Source organism: Microchirus variegatus, assembly GCF_963457635.1.
Source record: "Microchirus variegatus genome assembly, chromosome: 17".
Taxonomy (NCBI): Eukaryota; Metazoa; Chordata; class Actinopteri; order Pleuronectiformes; family Soleidae; genus Microchirus; species Microchirus variegatus.
In genome coordinates this window covers 17,609,933-17,628,401 of record NC_139818.1, presented here as the reverse complement: position 1 = coordinate 17,628,401, position 18,469 = coordinate 17,609,933, and the positions used below count along the sequence as shown (strand labels likewise).

The following is an 18,469-nucleotide window of genomic DNA, read 5'->3' as shown; positions in this document are numbered from 1 at the left end:
CAAACCAACATATTTCGACATTGTAACGTGCTTATTTGCGAAAATATACTTACAACGAAATTGTTCCTCTGCAGATGTGGCTGCCATCTTTGTTGAAAAAAATCAGCCGGCTTGCTGAATTTGCAAAGCATCATGGGTAATTTCATCTTCCACTTCGAGGGTTGACTATGAGGGCTCCCCCCCCCCTACATGAGAACGCGCAAGATTTAGGGTTAGGGCAAACATGTAGGGTTAGGGGAGGTATTGGGACGGGGCCGGATACTCTGAATGTGCACATTCTCAGCTTTCCGAAACAGTTGGAATCTTTCCGATAGCACAAACCGTCGCGTAATTGCGGTAATGTAATGCGTCATCTGCAATATGCTCAGTGTTACAGAGTTCAGGGGCATCCATCGATATCCACTAACCTGTGCTTTATTGCTCCGAGAAGGAAATGTATTGTTTGCTCTTTTTTACTTTTGGCCACTTATGCAGAGATTTTTCTTATTGATAAAATGCTAAAATATTTATTATTCCTAAAGGTTCCAAATAACAAGGTAAATACCCCCTGTGAGATAAAATCAAAAGAGTTTTTTTTTCCTGCTTTCACAACAAACTGTAAGCTAAGGATTTCTTTATAAAGTCTTTTGCTGCAAACCCTTAAAACAGCATACTGGAGTTTTGTGGGGGATTTATTGTGCTCCGACAAACGCGTACACAGCCGAACGTTTACTCGACTGTTATTTGGTGAAAGCAAAACAACATGTTGTGGGGGTTTTTTTTGCGATGATATTTTCTGCCGGAAAACTCAGTCAGCATTTTCACAGATTTGCCACAAAGACACACACACACATTACCAGTGGCATTTACAGATAAAATACACTGTACATAGATTATGATTAAAAAAAATAACGTGTGTGATCTATTACTGAGAGATCACTGCTGTAATATGTGCAGGGAATGTCCGTGCTCATTTTTCCAGATCAGATACGGGCAATTAAATCAAAGATTTAAACCGCCCTTTTATCATATTTTTATTTATCATGTATATTTCAGCCATTACTCCCCGCTGTGCTTTGAAGGTTTTGACTTTTAGGGAGTAGTTATTTGAGGTTTTTCCTTCTCTGCACTCAGCTCAGCCCAGAGGCTTTTGTAGTCGGTGATTCGGGGAGAAGAATGCAGGGGGAACAGCGAGTGAATCCTCTTTTTGTCAACTCCAGGACTGTCTTTCTGGAGTTTCTTTGACACCGCACTTCACACGACACACGAAGCCCTAAAACTTAAAAAAAGTCAAAGAAAGTAGCCTCTCAAGACGGCACCTAATGAGCTTTGAAATCCAAGAGAATGCAAAAAAAAAAAAAACAGAAACAGGAAAGTAAAAACTGAGATTACATAGAATAGAAAAGAGCAGTGAACACTTGGACTTTTTACTAAAAGATCAAGCAAGTGTATAAATGCATTAATGACCTGTACATATACAGAAGTCACACACAGGGATTAAAAATTAGATTGCAGCACAGAGCTGCTCACACACAAACACACACACACACACAGTGCACACATGCGAAGACACACCACTTGTCTGCAGTTGAGGAGCCTTAAACCTGTCGGGCCCAATGAGATTGGTTCATGCTGGGAAGGTATGGGGAGTGTATAGACACTGATGGCAGAGTTAGGGGGGTCCAGCACGAGGAGACATGGTACAGTCAGCATTACTGGGAGTGTTTTACAGTCACTGCGGAGAGTTTGTCACAGGCTATAATTGTTACTGTCAAGAGACATAGTTGCTGGAGGATAAAGGAATAAGACACCACGCACCACTTTTCACTGCGGGGCACTAAGACACTCATATTGTCAAAAAAAAAAAAAAAAAACCCTGACAGAGCAATACATCAGGTTGATGCTGTGTTGGGTTTTTGACTAACAAGATGAGGTCAAAACCTAGTATATAGATGAATGTGACTTAAATTTATCATCTGACAAAAGGCGGCAGCTGTGCTGCGCTTTCAGCTCGGTTTCGCTTGTAAAAATGATCATGGAGACGCTCTCGTGAAGAGAAAGTTGGAAGCGCAGGCCTGACTGTGTCAGCTACCATGCGGCTAATTGAATGACAGGCAAATGGTGGAACTTGGAAACAACAGACAGTACCGACAGCCACCTCGGGATTCTTTTTTTTTTTTTTGTCAAACTCCCTAAAGTTGAAGCTGTAGACTGGTATTTTTCTACTTTATTCTACTTTACCATCATTTTTTAAAGATATGGGAAGATATCGGGGAAACATTAAACTTCACACTGTACTGCGGGTGATTACGGTTTAAATGTGATCAATTTAATTTCGTACAAATCTCTTTTCCATACATATTTATAACACTGTGTCCATCCCTTGATGCTCCTTAAGGTTACATTGAGATGAGCTTAACTGCTCTTACAGATGTAGGATAGATGAAATATGGTGTCTGTGCTTGTACATGAGAGCAATTTAAAACCTCGTCTTTGTTTAGAAATGGTATCTGGTGCTAGATTTGAATACCTCGACACATTTCATTATCTATTTACAGTCCTTATTTTGACCCTTGTCGGTCATTGTAGTGTTCAGCTTCCGCCGTCCAAAGAGAGTGAGGATATTTTCAGCTTAATGGATGTGTGGAGCTAAATCGCTGGGCTAATCCTGCGCTAAACCAGCAACTTTAACCTTAGAACAGATTAGTCTGTCTCTGTCTCCCTCCCTGTGTCTTAGTGTGATTCCTGGTGAGAGAAGACTCTGTAGTTCTCTACCGCTCTGGCAGATCTAATAGCTGGTAGCATCAGATTTCTCATCTGATAGCTTCTGTTATAGGCCTGAGGAGGCAGACCGCAGCTGCACTGCTGAGCTCAGCAAGTCACACACACACATATACAGCATACACACACGCTCCCTCATCTGGGGGATCTCACTGGCTATGTAATCAGGTGGTTGTGTTTAGGGCAGTTTGGGGCGATCCGGGCTGTGTGTGAGTTTGTGTATTTGTGCGTACGTGTGTGCGTGTGTGTGCGCGCGCACATCTTTGTAATGGTTCCCTGCTGACTGAGAGGAAGCATACCGTGCTTGTGTGCAATGTTGTTCCGTGCAATTATTTCCTCTTCCTGCCTGGCTGCTCACATGGAAGGATGGAAGGAAGGAAGGATGGATGGATCGAAGGAACGAATGAAGGAACCAAGGATCGAAGGAACGAACGAACAAGGGAAGGGAAGAAGGAAGGATGGATCGAAGGAACGAACCAAGGCAGGAACGAACGAATGATCGAATGAACGAAGGAAGGTAGAAAGGATCGATAAAGCGAACAAAAGATCGAAGGAAGGAAGGATTGAACACAAGATCGAAGGCTTGAAGGAACAAACCAAGGAAAGATCAAACGAACAAACGTACCAAGGATCGAATGAACGAACAAAGGAAAGAAGGATCAAATGAACAAAGGAAACAATAAACGGATCGAAGGAACAATGAAGGATTGAAGGAACGAATGAACAAAGGAAGGGGCGAAGGAAGGGTGGAACGAAAGAATGATCGAATGAACGAAAGGAAGAAAGGATCGATCGAATGATCAAATGGACGAAAGAACGAAGGATGGAAGGATCGAATGAAGGATTGGAACAAACCAAGGAAGGATGGATCGAAGGAACGAACCAAGGAAGGAACGAACGTAATAACGAAGGAAGAAAGGATCGATCGAATGATCAATTGGACGAAAGAATGAAGGAAGCAAGGATCGATTGAATGATCAAATGAAAGAAGGAAGGATCGAACGAACCAAGGAAGGAAGGATCAAATGAACGAAGGAATAAGCGAACGAACAAAACAAGGAACGCAAAAATGAACAAACCGATAGACAGAAAAACTTGGTTTTGGTGGAGATACAGACACAGTGTCTGGGTTTATTAAAAAAAAAAAAAACAACTGTTAACTTTGCAGGATGTTGTTGTTTTTGTTCTTGTCTTTTTATGAACACAAAAACTGCGCAACACGGAGTTGTCGAGGTGCTTCGGTGTCTGTGGAGACGGATTGTGAAATTTGAAAGATAACTCTATAGATCTGTCGCACCAGAGTGTGTCTGTGATGTGAGATTAGGGAAACTTGCTTTTCTTCTTTTTCCTCTTCCTTTAATCAGCACTTAGCTCGCATGCATCTCTGAACTTATCTTTCTTTTGTGTTCTCAAAGCTCTCTCTCTCTCTCTCTCCCTCTCTCTCTCATTAATGTTGCTACCTCCAGCACTTCTCTCTCATTGATCAGGGAGGTTTAGCTGACATCATCGTTCCATTGCCATCTTTTTTTATTCTTTCTCTCTCTATCTATCTCTTCTTCCTCCCTCCTCCACCCCATGATGGTTTGATTCATTATGTTCATCAACTCATTCTGCTTCTTTTTTCTTCTTTTTTTTTTGCTTCCCACTGCAGACGGCACAGCCAGCACAGCTTGAAACATTTACGACTGCACAGAAAAGCTCTTGCTTTAAGAGGTCAATAAAATAATTCACACAAACGAGTCAAGGTCTAGCACTTCGACAATTATTCTCTCGTTTATTCATTTATTTATTTATATTCCAAATAGCTTTAGCCCAAATTTTTTCCAAATAAGTTACATAAAAACCTAACAATGAAGCAAAGCCACATGGTGATGATGGTACCTTACACCAAATGTAGAAAGTTAACCAAACAGAGACTACAGCACTATGACGAGATATGACGAGTGTTCAAACATGTAATCTCTGTACATGACCTCTCTTGACTTTTGCTTTTGTCTCCATTCTAAAAGAAAATGGTTTATCAAATTCAAAGGATTGTTGTGTGTGTATACATCCATGTGATTTGCAGTTTCAGTCACCAAAAAAATATGTCACGGTCAAAACCACCAAGATGCATCACACTGTTGTCGCATGATTGACCAGTTGAATAATGGCATAAATAAGTATGCGTACAGACATGATGTCGCATGTCACAACGTTAAAACTACTAACTGGCTCTAAAGTTGTAGATGAACTGTTTTTAAAAAAAATGTTTTTACTCTATCAACTCAAGAAACCATGAAAAAGAATTGAAATAACAAAAACAAAACTTCACAATAATACTTCAATCGTTACAGCCAGTTACCAAGTTTAGTGCTGTGGCTAATCAGTCGGTATCACACTGTGCCAAGTCTTTTTTTTAATATCATTTTTATTATTTATTAAGTCTTAGCTTTTCTCAGAATGAATGTTATTCATTATGGAATGCTGTGATACATGAGTTTTCCCTTTGAAAAACAACGTTAGTTTTTAGGTGAGTTGGTTTTGGCTCCATCCTCTGACTTTTCAAAGTCACTGCAATTAATGGTACATTAATTTTTCAGTAAAAAAAAAAAACAAGCATATAGAGCAAACTTGACTTAAACTAGCCTCAAGTTGTTCCATCAAGACTGATTCAAGAGAGACTTGTATCAGCAAACAGTGCCGGTTCAAGCCTTTGATTAGCTAAACATTTGCGTTGTGCCTAATGAGGTTGCACAGTGTTTGTATTACGTTAGCCCTACGCTAATGCTAATCGTAGCCTCGCTGGCTTACTTTTGGAAACAGGTTCACCCAGTGAGCCGCAAAGTAGTAACTTGCTAATGCTAAATGTGCTCGCGTATTGGTGAATGTACACAGACTTGCTCCTTGCTCCAGACAGCACAGCTGCTGCTGATGAGCCGCTGCCTCCCTGGTGCAGCGTGATAAATCAGTAAAAATTTGAAAAACAAGGATGCACACCATCAGGCCATGCACATCCAAAATCTTAGAGCGATCTGACTAACGGTCAGTGAGATATGCCTGTCACAGACACACAGACACAACTTGGTTCATAGATAGATATGACAGTAAACATTGCCATAATTATAGTTACTCTTTTTTTTTATTTTACATCAGAGTGCAGGAAAATGAAATAAAAAGACCTTGCATTTATTTGACTTTCATGTAAAGCAGTTTAATGGCTTTGGCTTTTAAAACTTAGAACAAATGTGCTAATGTGCACTAAATATGCAATTATTACTACAAAATAAAACCAAATAACTTCAGATAAACACTATTTACAAAGTCATAGAGGGTCATCTACAGAACTAACTTTATTTTTTCTTTCCCTCTTTCTCGCCGGTGCCAGTACAGCTAAACAAAAAAGTGATGAATGAAATGCGGATTTAAAGCAGGTGGCCATTTTCTTTGGGAGGGGGTGCAGCGTAGTTTAATGCAAGCATTGTACTTCCAGTGTACAGTTTGGAAACATCTGTAATAAATCTCGCCCAACGTGGATTTATAGTGTACATCCCAGGAAACATTGCAGTGGGAAAGCTCATAATTTAAATTGTTGGACTGTAACCAAACAAAATTAATTGACTTGTATGTGCTCCAGTGTCGCTGATTCTGATCATTCCAAGTCATCACAGGTCGTTCAGGGACACGTTTGCAACCGAGTGCATTAATAGTAGAATTTTCATATTATGTCTGAGAATATTTTGTCTGTAATGTTCTATGTTTTATTAAAAAGCGGCCTGAAAGTGTGCTTCACCACTAAAATGTTGTAATTATTTGTAATTTTAATTAACTTTTGAAACATGCAGTGATCATTGCAGACAGAGGAGCTACATAAAGTGATTTTTTATCCAAAAACTTTGTATGCTCGATAAATGTGTTGTGATGCCTCTTTACAAGGCTCTTGAAGTTTTTCCAATGGTTGAAATACAGGAAGTATTATTTTTAGTGCCACGGTGAAAGTAGAATTTAAAACAGACTTCACATTTTTATGTTTCATTTCTTCATTTTAAGTGACGTCTCGCCTGGGTCTGTTATAGTTTTCCATAATCTGTGTCATAATAACGGTGTTTCACCTGCAGCAGGCGGAGGAGGCCGTACAGACGGACGCCTCCCAGCAGCTCCACCTGCAGGCCAACGACTCATCCGGGAAGCAGCAGCCCAAGAGGTTACACGTCTCCAACATCCCGTTCCGTTTCCGAGATCCTGACCTGCGGCAAATGTTTGGGGTGAGATGACGACACACGCTCACTTTAACTGCAATATGTCACTTATATTATGTGTCAGAGATGAATTAAGTTTGAAAAGCTTTATTGGAAACAGCTGAGACAAACATGAACAAGGAGATGTTAATAGTTGGGCGTCCTCTGTTTTGGTTTATCTAAGGTTTTGGAGGAAAGAGGGAAGAGATGGCAGGTCTGCTTGTTAGTTGTGTTATCGTCGTCTGCAAAGATATAACGAGGAACAAACACTCTGTCGACAAATGATGGGTGCCAGGATTACACAGAGGCCTTTGTGATTTGCCAGTTTCAGCTGGTCTATACTGAGTTGTTATGTTTGTGCTTAAAGATCCCATATTATACCCTATTTCTCCAAGTTAACCTAGTTCCCTGGTGTCCTCATGAACATGTCTGTGACATGCCAACAGCAGTTAACATTTGGAAAAGTGATCATTCGCAGGCTCTAGCAGGCACATTGCCGTCATATATAACATGTATCCACTGGACAGATAAATCCTCTGAGGCTGGAAGTTTGCGTAGAACTCTGTGCTGCACTGTGGAGCCAAGAATAGATTTCCGCGGACTTCCGTTTTTCGGATGCCGAAGCCCTCGCCAGCACCCTCGCGTGTTTTACGGACAAAGCGGAGCTCCGCGGGACGACAATTCCAGGAATTTAGCGTCTTGTGACGTCTCAGTGAGCGCAGAAGTCAACATCGCGTGTTGTATCTCCTGTACTTAGACTGAGGAGGACCACTAAAACATGAGTGAGTCATCTTATTCACATTTTGTCGACTGATAGGGCCTCCAGAGTCCCAAATATGAATGATTAAAAAGTTGATTTTGCATAATATAGAATGTAAGTTGCTAATTTAAAGAGTTGTACGTTTTTTGCTGCTCACAAACAACATATAAATAAGGAATTTCGGGAAAGCTGTAAAAGTTTTATCCAGGAATTAGTGAATTGCTCGTGTGTACCCGGACACATTTATAAGTAAACACACAGCAACTTAACACGGCAATCATTTATTCAGCGCTCCCTCAGCCAAAGTTCTCCAGCAAACACCCAGGTGCAATAACAGTCCCAGTGAAAACCGGGCTTTTAACTATGAAAGCGATTACGTCGTCTTTAACTGCGCATCATTCCGTCTTCGCTTGTTAACGTGCGACTGTCGTCAGGGCGGCTTTTAAACCCGCGAGGGACAACATCTCCTGTCACCGTGGTGTCAACAGCGATTAAGATTGTAAGAATGAGTGTTTCCGTCTGTACTCAGTCATGGTCGGATTTTTCTCTGTTAACTTAGCAAAGACCATTAGTGTAGTTTTCGAGGGAATAAGTTAATGGCTCAGTCACGGCGCTGTTTAACGGTCACGTGTGTCTCGTACAACATTTTACGACAACTCAGCCAATTCGTGGTCAAGGAGCGTAACTATTAGATTTCATGTTATTACATTTTATAAAACATTCTTAAGTATTAAATTAGGTTTTATGTACTGAGCCTCGTGTACTTACTGCCAGCGGTCGGCGTTCAATTAACTCCCTTTTAACGTTTCAAGGGAAAGGTTTGAAGGAATATGTCTAAATCATGTAAAATTCAGTTATTGGAAATGTGTTTTAACATTTAATTCACTTTGTCCATTTATTAGGGGGGAAATGATTGGTGACGGTTGGGGTAAATGGGAAGTTTGATGCTTCATTTTCATACTTTGAAAAAACTGATCCTGCTATGATTCAAGAAGAGGAGTTTTTGTTCTGTCATTTATATTTATAGCAATAAATAATTATATAATATAATTAATATATTTTTATATTGACCAAATAAATTCAGAAGAAGAAGAGTTGTAATGGTCTGTATTTATATAGAGCTTTTCTAGTCTCAGTGAGCGGCTTTATACTATAGTTTTCACCCATTCATTCATTCATTCATTCATTCATTCACATTCTTCAGCATGGGGTTAAGTGTCTTGCTCAAGGACACAAGGAGCCAGGAATTCAACCCACAACCTTCCAGTTGATAGACAACTTGTCCTCCCACTGATCCACCATGGCTCATGGCTTTACTTCTAAAACTTAAGTACATTTTATATCAGGAAAATGACTCTTGATACTTAAGTACACTACATTAAATGTCATATACTTGAAGACTTTTAACTTTTTGACTTTAAGATACTTTTACTCAAGTATCCACTGGTAATGTTTTGAACAGTGACACTCGGTAAAGAAGGAGGAATAGACTTTTTTTGCAGACTGGGATGGGGGAGTAATTAGTGGAGAGAGAGAAGTTTAAATTGATGGTTGTTATATTACCGTCACTGTCAGACATAATTGAATTGTATGTGGATTGCCATTTAATACACATTAGGCTTTGTATACATTTTAAAAGGGGATTTTACACCCTAACTCATAATAGCCGGGTCCCGTCGTAATCGACTGGTCACAGTTAACAGATCGATAAAAACTAGGGCTGCATTAATCACGATTAATTAAGAGCCAATTAATTACATGTAGTGAGAAGAGGGCAGTGGGGGTAGTTGATGTGTGTAAAAAAAAAAAAAAACATAACCTGCATGAAACAGAGAAGGAAAACTAAACTGGAACTCCTGCAAAGTTGCGTTAACATTTTTGAAGTACATTGAATTTTACGAGTCAAGTTCATAAAGTTATTGTTAATTCGGACTTTGCGATAAAAATCACACGATTAAATGAACTTCTGTGAGTAATTATGACGGAGAAATATCACTTTATAGCCCGAATAAAACACCTTGGGTCACATTCACAGCTGACTGTCTCAATATGCTGCAATAGGGCGATAATGTAATGTAGCAACACTGAGGGAAAAGTTATTTCCCCCTTCACCTTTTACTGTATATGCAACTTATATGCAGTTTGTTTTATTTGTTAGCGATTTCAGAGATTTCATTTCTTTATCATTTCCCCAGATGTTTACATCAAGGCCAACCACGTCTCCCAGGGGAATCAGTGTATAATCACAGGTGACTCTCGATGATATGGAGTCATAAACAACAGCTGCATTTCCAGAAGCACTGCGAAGTCATGGTGTTTGCAAATAAAAACAGAACACTTCATTTAAAATCGAACAATTATTACAACATGTTTTATCTTTATATGCCCTCCAACCCAAACCCAAAATGTTATTTGTACATTATATAATACAACACTAGTTTACATACAGAGTCTCCTAACAAACACAGTTTGAGGGTTTTACCCCCAATTTGCAACGTCACACATGCAGAAGGAGCCTGGGATCAAAACACTGACCGGCAGATGACCCATTCTACCTCCTGTTTCACAGCCGGCCCACGCAGAGATAAAAAAAAAAAAAAAAGCAATTATATAATTTACATAACATCTTGTCTTGCATAGTCAGACTTATCTCTACACTGCGAGATAGGACTGCAGCCATTATCGTTCTGTTATTGGAGTCTTGAGTGGTGCTACACTCAGGATGCAGAGGGGGAAAAAAAAAACAATGTGAGGTGCTTTGTGTGTGTGTGTGAGTGGCCAATGGCAGCCTTATACAGTATTAGTGGCAACCCTAATGATTTCAGGTCATAATGCTTTTCTCAGAAGCACAATGGCAGATCAGTGCATGATGACACAACCTACAAACAAAACCCCTTTAATACCTCAGCCTCCAAATGTCCGTCTGGACTTATTTTTAACCATAAAATGTCCGGTAAGTAAGTGAGTAAGTCAATATTACTTAATACACTAGTTTAACATACAGTAACAATTTAAAATGAAGAAAAATAAATGTATCTTTAAAAAAAAAGTTGTACATGAACACCAGATTTTGCAAACTCTCTCCTGTCTGCTACCAAAGACGCTGATTCCCCAGTGAAATTACCGTAATAACCACAGTTACGTCAATTAGTTTTACTTAAAAATGAATTACTTGCCGCGAAGCTACTCCCGCTAGCTTTTAGCCTGGTTCCCAGCCTGGCTGTTTGTAAGGCTTAATAAATCGTGAACTAATCCAGTGTCACCATATCAGTCAGTCACATTTGTGCACGCTCGATATATATCAAGTAATACAAGATAAATGTGTGTATTTTTTCATTTTGGCAAAATTAACTTTGAATTGTGCTTTTACCCTTTCAACACCTAAGCCGTTAATTGTTGGTCTGGACTTTTTTGCTTATTTTAACCATAAAATGCCCACAGAATGTGTGCTTTTTGTCCGTTTTTCCAGAATAATTTTCAAAATCTGGCAGTAAAAATGACAGTTTTAACAATTTGAAATGAAGAAAAACCTACATTTTTTCGAAAGCACAAACTCATGGCCTAATTTTAATAATGCAAAGTGCAAGTGGTGTTAAAGTGTGAAAAAGGTTCACCTTTTCTGACATGACATAGCACTTGCTGGTACTATGTCACTCCGACTCCGGTTGAACGTCACAGTTGCACATAATTGCAGTCCCCATAAAAGTTTAGATAGAATCACTGTGTTCTCAGTGGAACTTCTTCACAGTTGACATGGGACAGACAAATGGTGTCTTCATGTCTGAAAAAGAGGGACGAGAAGAGACAGTGACAACCAGTTCCAAAATTGCTCCAAATACACGCATGAAAAATGACTCTCTCTCCCTCTGTGTGTGTGTGTGTGTGCATGTGTCTGCTCAAGTGTTTACTAATGATGCACTACCGGCGAACACGCACAGACACACGAGTGAGTATAGATTTACTAACACAAATTTGGCACTAGCATTTAATATAATAGAGGGCTGGAGATTTACTCCACTCTGACACCACCACCACCCGCGTTCTCCATTCCTCTAATCGAGTGGAACATCTGTTCCTGCAGGCACTCTCTTCCAGGAGGTGGGGAGCGGGGGCCGGGCCCACCTTCCATGGCCTAGCTGCTCCTGATTTTGGGGGGGGGGGGACAAATGGCAGGGGGAATCGAAGGGTTAGTGGAGACAATTATTCAGATTCCACTGGGTTCAAGGTTTCAGTGAAGTTTATTCTCATTGGGCGTAAAGCTTCCGAAAGATATAGGGTCTGAAAACTTGCGGCGCTTGCGGGTGTCTGGCCGCTTTTTTGGGACTTAGATTAAGAGGGTTGTGAGTGTGTGTACGGTATCAGTGAAAGCAGCTTCCTCCTTATGTGCTTTCCTCTTAATATTTCTATTACTAACACATCTACTATTGCTATTATTGTCATATATGGTTAAGGAAATTATAATTTTTGTGTGTTTAACACATAGTTCAGTAGTACAGTCACATGAATGCCTAAAAGAGAATGGGTAACTGCAATACACAACAATTTAAAGTAGTGCTAGTAACGTTATCGGCGTTAACGTTAACGTGTGACGTGTTTCCATGACGACTGACTGGAAAAATATGCCCGTGATGTCTTGTTTACGTGACTCCCAATTGTTAAAATTTGTCTCTAAAGTAAAGTGGTTTTTCGTGCCACGGCACCGGAGTCCAAGCACCGTTTCCCGGTTAGCTCCGTTAGCTCCGTTAGCTGCGTTAGCTGCGTTAGCGCCTTTAGCGCTGTTAGCGCGCCTACAGTCGAACTGGAGCAGTCTGTTTATTAAAAGAAAAGAGCAGCGCTACAAATAACCAGCGCACCTGTATACTGCGTATGCGTGCCTCTGTTTTTAAAGTTTAGCGTTACTCATTTTAACAATCGGGAATCACGTAAACGTGACGTCACGTTGTCGCGGAAACACGTCATGCGTTAGCGTTGATGCCGTTAACCGCCGTTAGCACTAATTTAAACAGGTTTTCTCCAACAGGCAACCCCATTATCTCTTTGTGTATTGATATTGTAAACCTGTAAATTAGCATAACAGTTGTATTATCTATGACCGCCATTTATTCTCGAGTATCTTGCCTGCTTCAACTTGAGATGATGATGGAGAATATTGTCCACCAGCTTTGCTAACATGTTTAATACACAGGTGACAATTATGCACCAAGCTCCACGCACGTCGTGTTCTTCCGTTAATGGTCACTGACGTAGCTTTCTTATTTGTCACTTCTGAGAAGCAGTGCAGCAGTTTTTGATATACTGTGTTTGGTGGCCATCTGCTAGCAAAGGATGAAACCGGCTGTCAGGTTCTCTGACACACACACACACACACACATATGACCACTTGTTTGAAACACTGCTTTCTCTTCTCCTGCCTGTTAATGGTCCAGCTTTAGGGATTAATAGTTGTGGGCAGGGCGGCACCACTGCAGTTGAGATTCCATCTGGACTCTGCCGTCACCACAATGAGCTCCAGTGGCATTTTCCTCCGTTGACTCAGAATGGGACTTGAGAGCAACTGGCTCAATTTCCCAATATGTTCCTGCAAGAGCTCCACCACAATGCAAACAAAGGCAATAGCGGTGGGCATTATAGCAAATGGAATTCTGTGTCATTTCAGCAAAAGCTGTAATAGAAAAGCAATATGAGAGCATTAAACAAAGCCATATAGAGAAGTTCAATCAAAGGTGATGCAGCCACAAGCTGGAGGTCTGTCTGTGAATTACACAATAATACACAGTAATACTCCCTCACACACCTCTGGAAACCAAGCTCAGGCCACAGAATTAAATCCAGATTGTCGGGGTACAGCGACAACAGACACACAAGGCAGAAAAAAAAAAAAGTGCGACGTCGGAAAGGAATAAAACTGGGTTCATTACCCAAGCTTATTTGAGTTTAATTCATAATTAGAAAAACACATTTGGAAGGAAATTACCAGGCCAGGGAAGAGGGTTTTAATGGTAGAATGATAATTGGCATTCACAGCACCACTTCACTGATTCAATTCTCCCATTCGCTAGATATGGCTGAAATCTGTAATCTCGTTCTCCGCCTCAAATAATTTCCTGAGACTGAAAGCTCATACTCGTTTACCAACACATCCAGCGTTATATGAATTTTTACACTCCCCAAACAGTATGGAGGCAATTCCAGTCTGCACACATGACATTGTTTGTCTGATTTTTTTTTTTCTCTCTCTCTTTTCGGCCTTTCATCTTGCTGTGATTTCTGATGCATGGAACCAAAAGGTCTCTCTTTCAGTGGATCTAGAAGTCAGACATATTCTACACTCTTAGAAATAAGGGTTCCAAAAGGGTCCTTCTACAAGGGCTGAGGTTCTACCTGGAACCATTTGCTTCTGAAAAACCCTTTCCCGAAGAAAGGGTTTTCCAAGGGTTCTTGGTAACACTAATGGTTCCAGTAAGAACCATTTTGGTCCTGAGAACCCTTTAAAACTCCTTTCCTGTACACAATGTCAATACACAGTACACAAAACACCTACTAAATTACAGTAATGTGAGTAAATGCAATTTGTTACTTTTTCTCTGGAAGTAAGAATATATTGAGCAGCCACCAGGGGGTGACTACTGTTTGCAAAAATAAGTCTATTTGAATTTAACTTTGGGAAGTCATTGGGAATTAGCTTCTACTTCTCACTTGATTTATAAAATCTTCCTGTGTAGTTAATGGTCTCAGTCACCACCATAGGGTTTTTTCTTACACTTTTTTACACTTCTGAACTTCCGGGGTGAACGCGGCGCCGGCCAAATTGCAATTCTCGAAGCTTCAATACGCCTCAGTTTACATTCTCATGGTTGATGTTGTGACCGTTGCCACTTGATCCAAACCCCACTCCCAGGACCCTGTACATTTTAACCCCACACAGAGTGAAACTTCATAAGCTGATATGCAGCACCGCTGCAGTCCCCTGAGCCTCAGCTGTGTTTAATTAATAAGCAAGCACTTAGCGAGCCTGCCGCAGCAGGGTCCTTACGGTCACATTCCCTATGGTCGGGGTCCAGATGAGTCATTAGACACTAAGCACACATACATGTGCGCCGCGTGTGGAACGCATACGCATGTATGGTATACAACGGTGTGTGCGTGTTCACATGTGCGCGTTTGAGGTGAGCACCAGGGGTTGGATTTTTGTGCTAATGGAGTTTTAATGACACCGACTCCTGCCTAATCACCTCTTCTGGAGGCTTCCAGCATTCCAGGTAGCTCTATGTGTTCCCCGACAAGGGAATTCTTTTTAATGTCTCCTGTTCATGGCTACACTCTCATTTGCCTCCCCAATTATTCCATAAGGCTCCGCTCTAACCAGCTCTGCCTCTGAGGAGACAAGGTGTAATTATAATCTAAAAACCTGCTAATTTACACCTACATATCAGTGCAGCACTGGAGCCATTTTGCACTGAGTGGGTTGTTAGAAAACCTGAGCTTTGCCATAGTGGCGTCCCCCAGTGGCGCGAGCGTGTTTGCATTGATTAAGATAATTATAATGTTTAGAATAGAGCGGCGCGGCGATTATAATTTATCGTTTGTTTACCACCAATGTATGCGAGAGTGGTAATTTTTTTGCAGTGTCATCACTTCTGACATGATTGTAACGAGGGTACCCTGACCACAGGAGCTTTATGACGGACTCACAAACGCATGATCACCGCCTGATAGTCTGAGGTTTATTACGGCAGCTTAATAGGTACAATGTGTTTATAAAAAAAAAAAAAAAAAAAAATGCATTTATCTGTGCGAGAACTATGATATGTGAGAGCTCACTGAGGCTGATAAACACTTTTCAGCCCCTGTTGAAAACAGTACTAATTTGGACTAATGGAAACAATCGTCTAAGACACCCCATTGGACACCAAACACTGAAATAGAGATAGATGGAGGAGGGAAGAGAGCAGGGGAGGAAAAACAGCAATGATTGGAAGGGAACGTGCAGCCGGCATCTTTGTTGTTGTGATTTCAATTTCAAACCAACACAGTAGTTACACGCCATTATACCCTCCAGAAGTCCAGGCCTACAGCAGAATAACTGATCTGAATTCTTCCAGGCTCACCTGAGATGACCCGAACGATAAGCTGAATCAAAGAGGACATTTTTAGTTACGCCGCATTCATTGTATTTTCGTTAAAATCTTCTCCTGTAAATGCTGTAAAGTTGAAGGGCTGATTCTGGGCTAATGAAAAACATAAATTCATATAATCAGGCGATTGTATACTTTTTTTTATTTCATCTTTAATTTCTGCCAAATGAAAAGAATTCCCGCCTTAAATTGTACACACTGGACTCTTAGGTAATAAACTTATAATTAAATGTTACTTTACTGTTTAACCTTAATTTGCAGGGCTGTTTTATTGTAGAGGATGACCTCAGTGCGCTCGTGGCGTTAGAAGACAAAAACAAACACACACCTCCTTGTTCCTTGTTCATCAGCTCATTGACATTGATCAAGACTATTGGATTTGTGTTAACCAGGGCTCTTTGTGTGTGTGTGTGTGTGTGTGTGTGTGTGTGTGCGCTGCTCTGTGCCTTACCATCAGCTCGAGCTGACGGGGTAATTAGTTCTAATGAAATAACACAGTTATTGTGGACAACAATTAAAGGTAGCTTTCATCCCGCTCATTAGCCTTAGTGGAGAAGCACTTTTCATTTTCTACAGTTTCTTAATGATCAGATGTGAAGGGCACACACACACACACACACACACACACATGGACTTACAGTATGATGTGTTTAATATAAAGTGTTGTTCAATGTTATATTAGCATTTCTCCACTTAAAAAAAACAATAGTTGTGAATCCTGCATTTCTCGTCCAATTTATGTCATTTATTTCCCCAGCTAAAGTGAAAATATGCGATAAAGCACAGCACATGCGAGTGTGACTGACACATCCTGGCTGCAGGTGACGTCTGTGAGCTAACAATTCCAAAATGTCAAAAATGGTGCCAGTCAAATCTTCATAACAGGAGTTCACATTCTTGACATTGTGACCTGTTGCCACTTATCAAGTACACACGAGGTACACACACACAAATACAGGCTTCCAGTGGACACAGGAGTAACAGAGAGAAAAGCAGAGGTGTGTGAGCGAAACAGCTTGTTCAGCATGCTGTGGACTCGTCTGAGAGAGAGAGAGAGAGAGACGCAGACAGAGACAGACAAAAGAGAGACGAATGGATGGAGAGAGAGAGAGGCACAGAAAGAGAGCACACTGATCCACGACTGAAGCCTCAACCTCTCACTCACAATCAGAAATACACAGCGAAGAAACAAGCCATTAAATCATAGAATGGACTCGTAAATCAAAGTTCGTTTGTCTTAATTCAAGCATTTTTGTCTTTTTAAAATAACACAAGGTACGATTTGCTCTCGGATTCCAACCCCCGTAGTTGGTAAACTGTATTGTTTGTTTCAACTGTCGTAAAATATTTGTCGTGGTAACTAACAGGCAGGGTAGTCTACACTGTAAAAAAAAAAAAATTGGGAAACATTTCAAGGCAACTTGATGCAATCAATTTTTGAGTTTACAGTCCAACAAAAGATCTCGAGTTTTTAAAAAAGTTAAATCAACTAATATTATTTTTGTTTGACAAACTTGTAAGTTAGAGCTGTACCAACTCAAAAAAAAACATTTTTTAAAAACTTGCAATCTTTTGTTGGGCTGTAAATTCAAAAAGTATGTACAAGTTTTTATTAAGTAATATGAAAAATGAATTAAAACATTTTTTTTATTTTTTTTATTTGAGTTGGCTGTGAACTCTGGCTGTATAAAAATTAATTGCAGCAAGTTGCCTTGAAATATTGAGTTTTCTTTTTTACAGTGTATGTTATAATATTACATAGGCATTATAGCATTTTATACAATTGTGCATAAATTTTTATTTATTTTTTTCAAGATATCAGAAAGGAAAACTACAAAAGTATGATATAGTGCTTTAGCTGACACACAGCAACACTTTTCAGTCCAACAGTAACAGATCTAGTAGCAGTAGAGGATGCTCTATCCGGACCAATAATCTCCCTCTTATTCTATCATTTAATCCGGTTTATGTGATGTGCTGCTTCTGCCATGACATCCACTTAGTAGTTTCCAACTGTGTAACTTTGACGTGTTACAGAGGTTTACTTCCTCGTCTGAGTGGGAGAGTAAAGTAAAACCAAACCAGAGACACATGTTGTGTTTTTTTGATCAAAGTGTCCAAATAATCATATGTTGTGGGATGTTCTGCAACGTTAACACGCACATAATAAATACAAATCATGCATACGGTCTGACGTGTGTTTTGCGGGTGGACCTTTATCTTCAGGGCTAATGTTGATGATGTGATCTTGCCGCTGCACCGCTGCCTCCACCATGTTTATTTATTTATTGAAATAAACTACTTGATTCAAGGTCTAGTTGTGGGACCACAAGGCTGAGCATTACCATACTGTTCTGCAAGGTTGGTTCACACAGCCATGAGTTCATTTCAGCTCTACCTGCAGCACAGGGTTCCTTCATCTTGTAGTCTGACCTCAATCTGTGTATTTCATCAAGATTAATCAGAATCTGTTTTCCAAATATTGCATTATTTATGTTGGTCTCTGTAGATAATGCTTAAGATGATATCAGTGTGTACTGTATGTTTAAATATACATAAATATCATATGACATGGTGCGTGTTTGCATGGATGTAAT

General features: G+C 40.2%; 1 protein-coding gene across 2 annotated transcripts in view; it reads left to right on the top strand.

Annotated features, from left to right (window-relative positions):
* rbfox3a (RNA binding fox-1 homolog 3a) overlaps nt 1-18,469 on the top strand; it is a gene marked incomplete at both ends in the record, with an annotated part of 189,894 nt that overhangs the window by 144,870 nt on the left and 26,555 nt on the right. For both annotated transcript variants that reach the window (XM_083904022.1, XM_083904021.1), the window contains one exon: nt 6,858-7,004. In XM_083904022.1, coding sequence (XP_083760148.1) covers nt 6,858-7,004 — 147 coding nt within the window. The remainder of the gene's footprint in view (nt 1-6,857; nt 7,005-18,469) is intronic.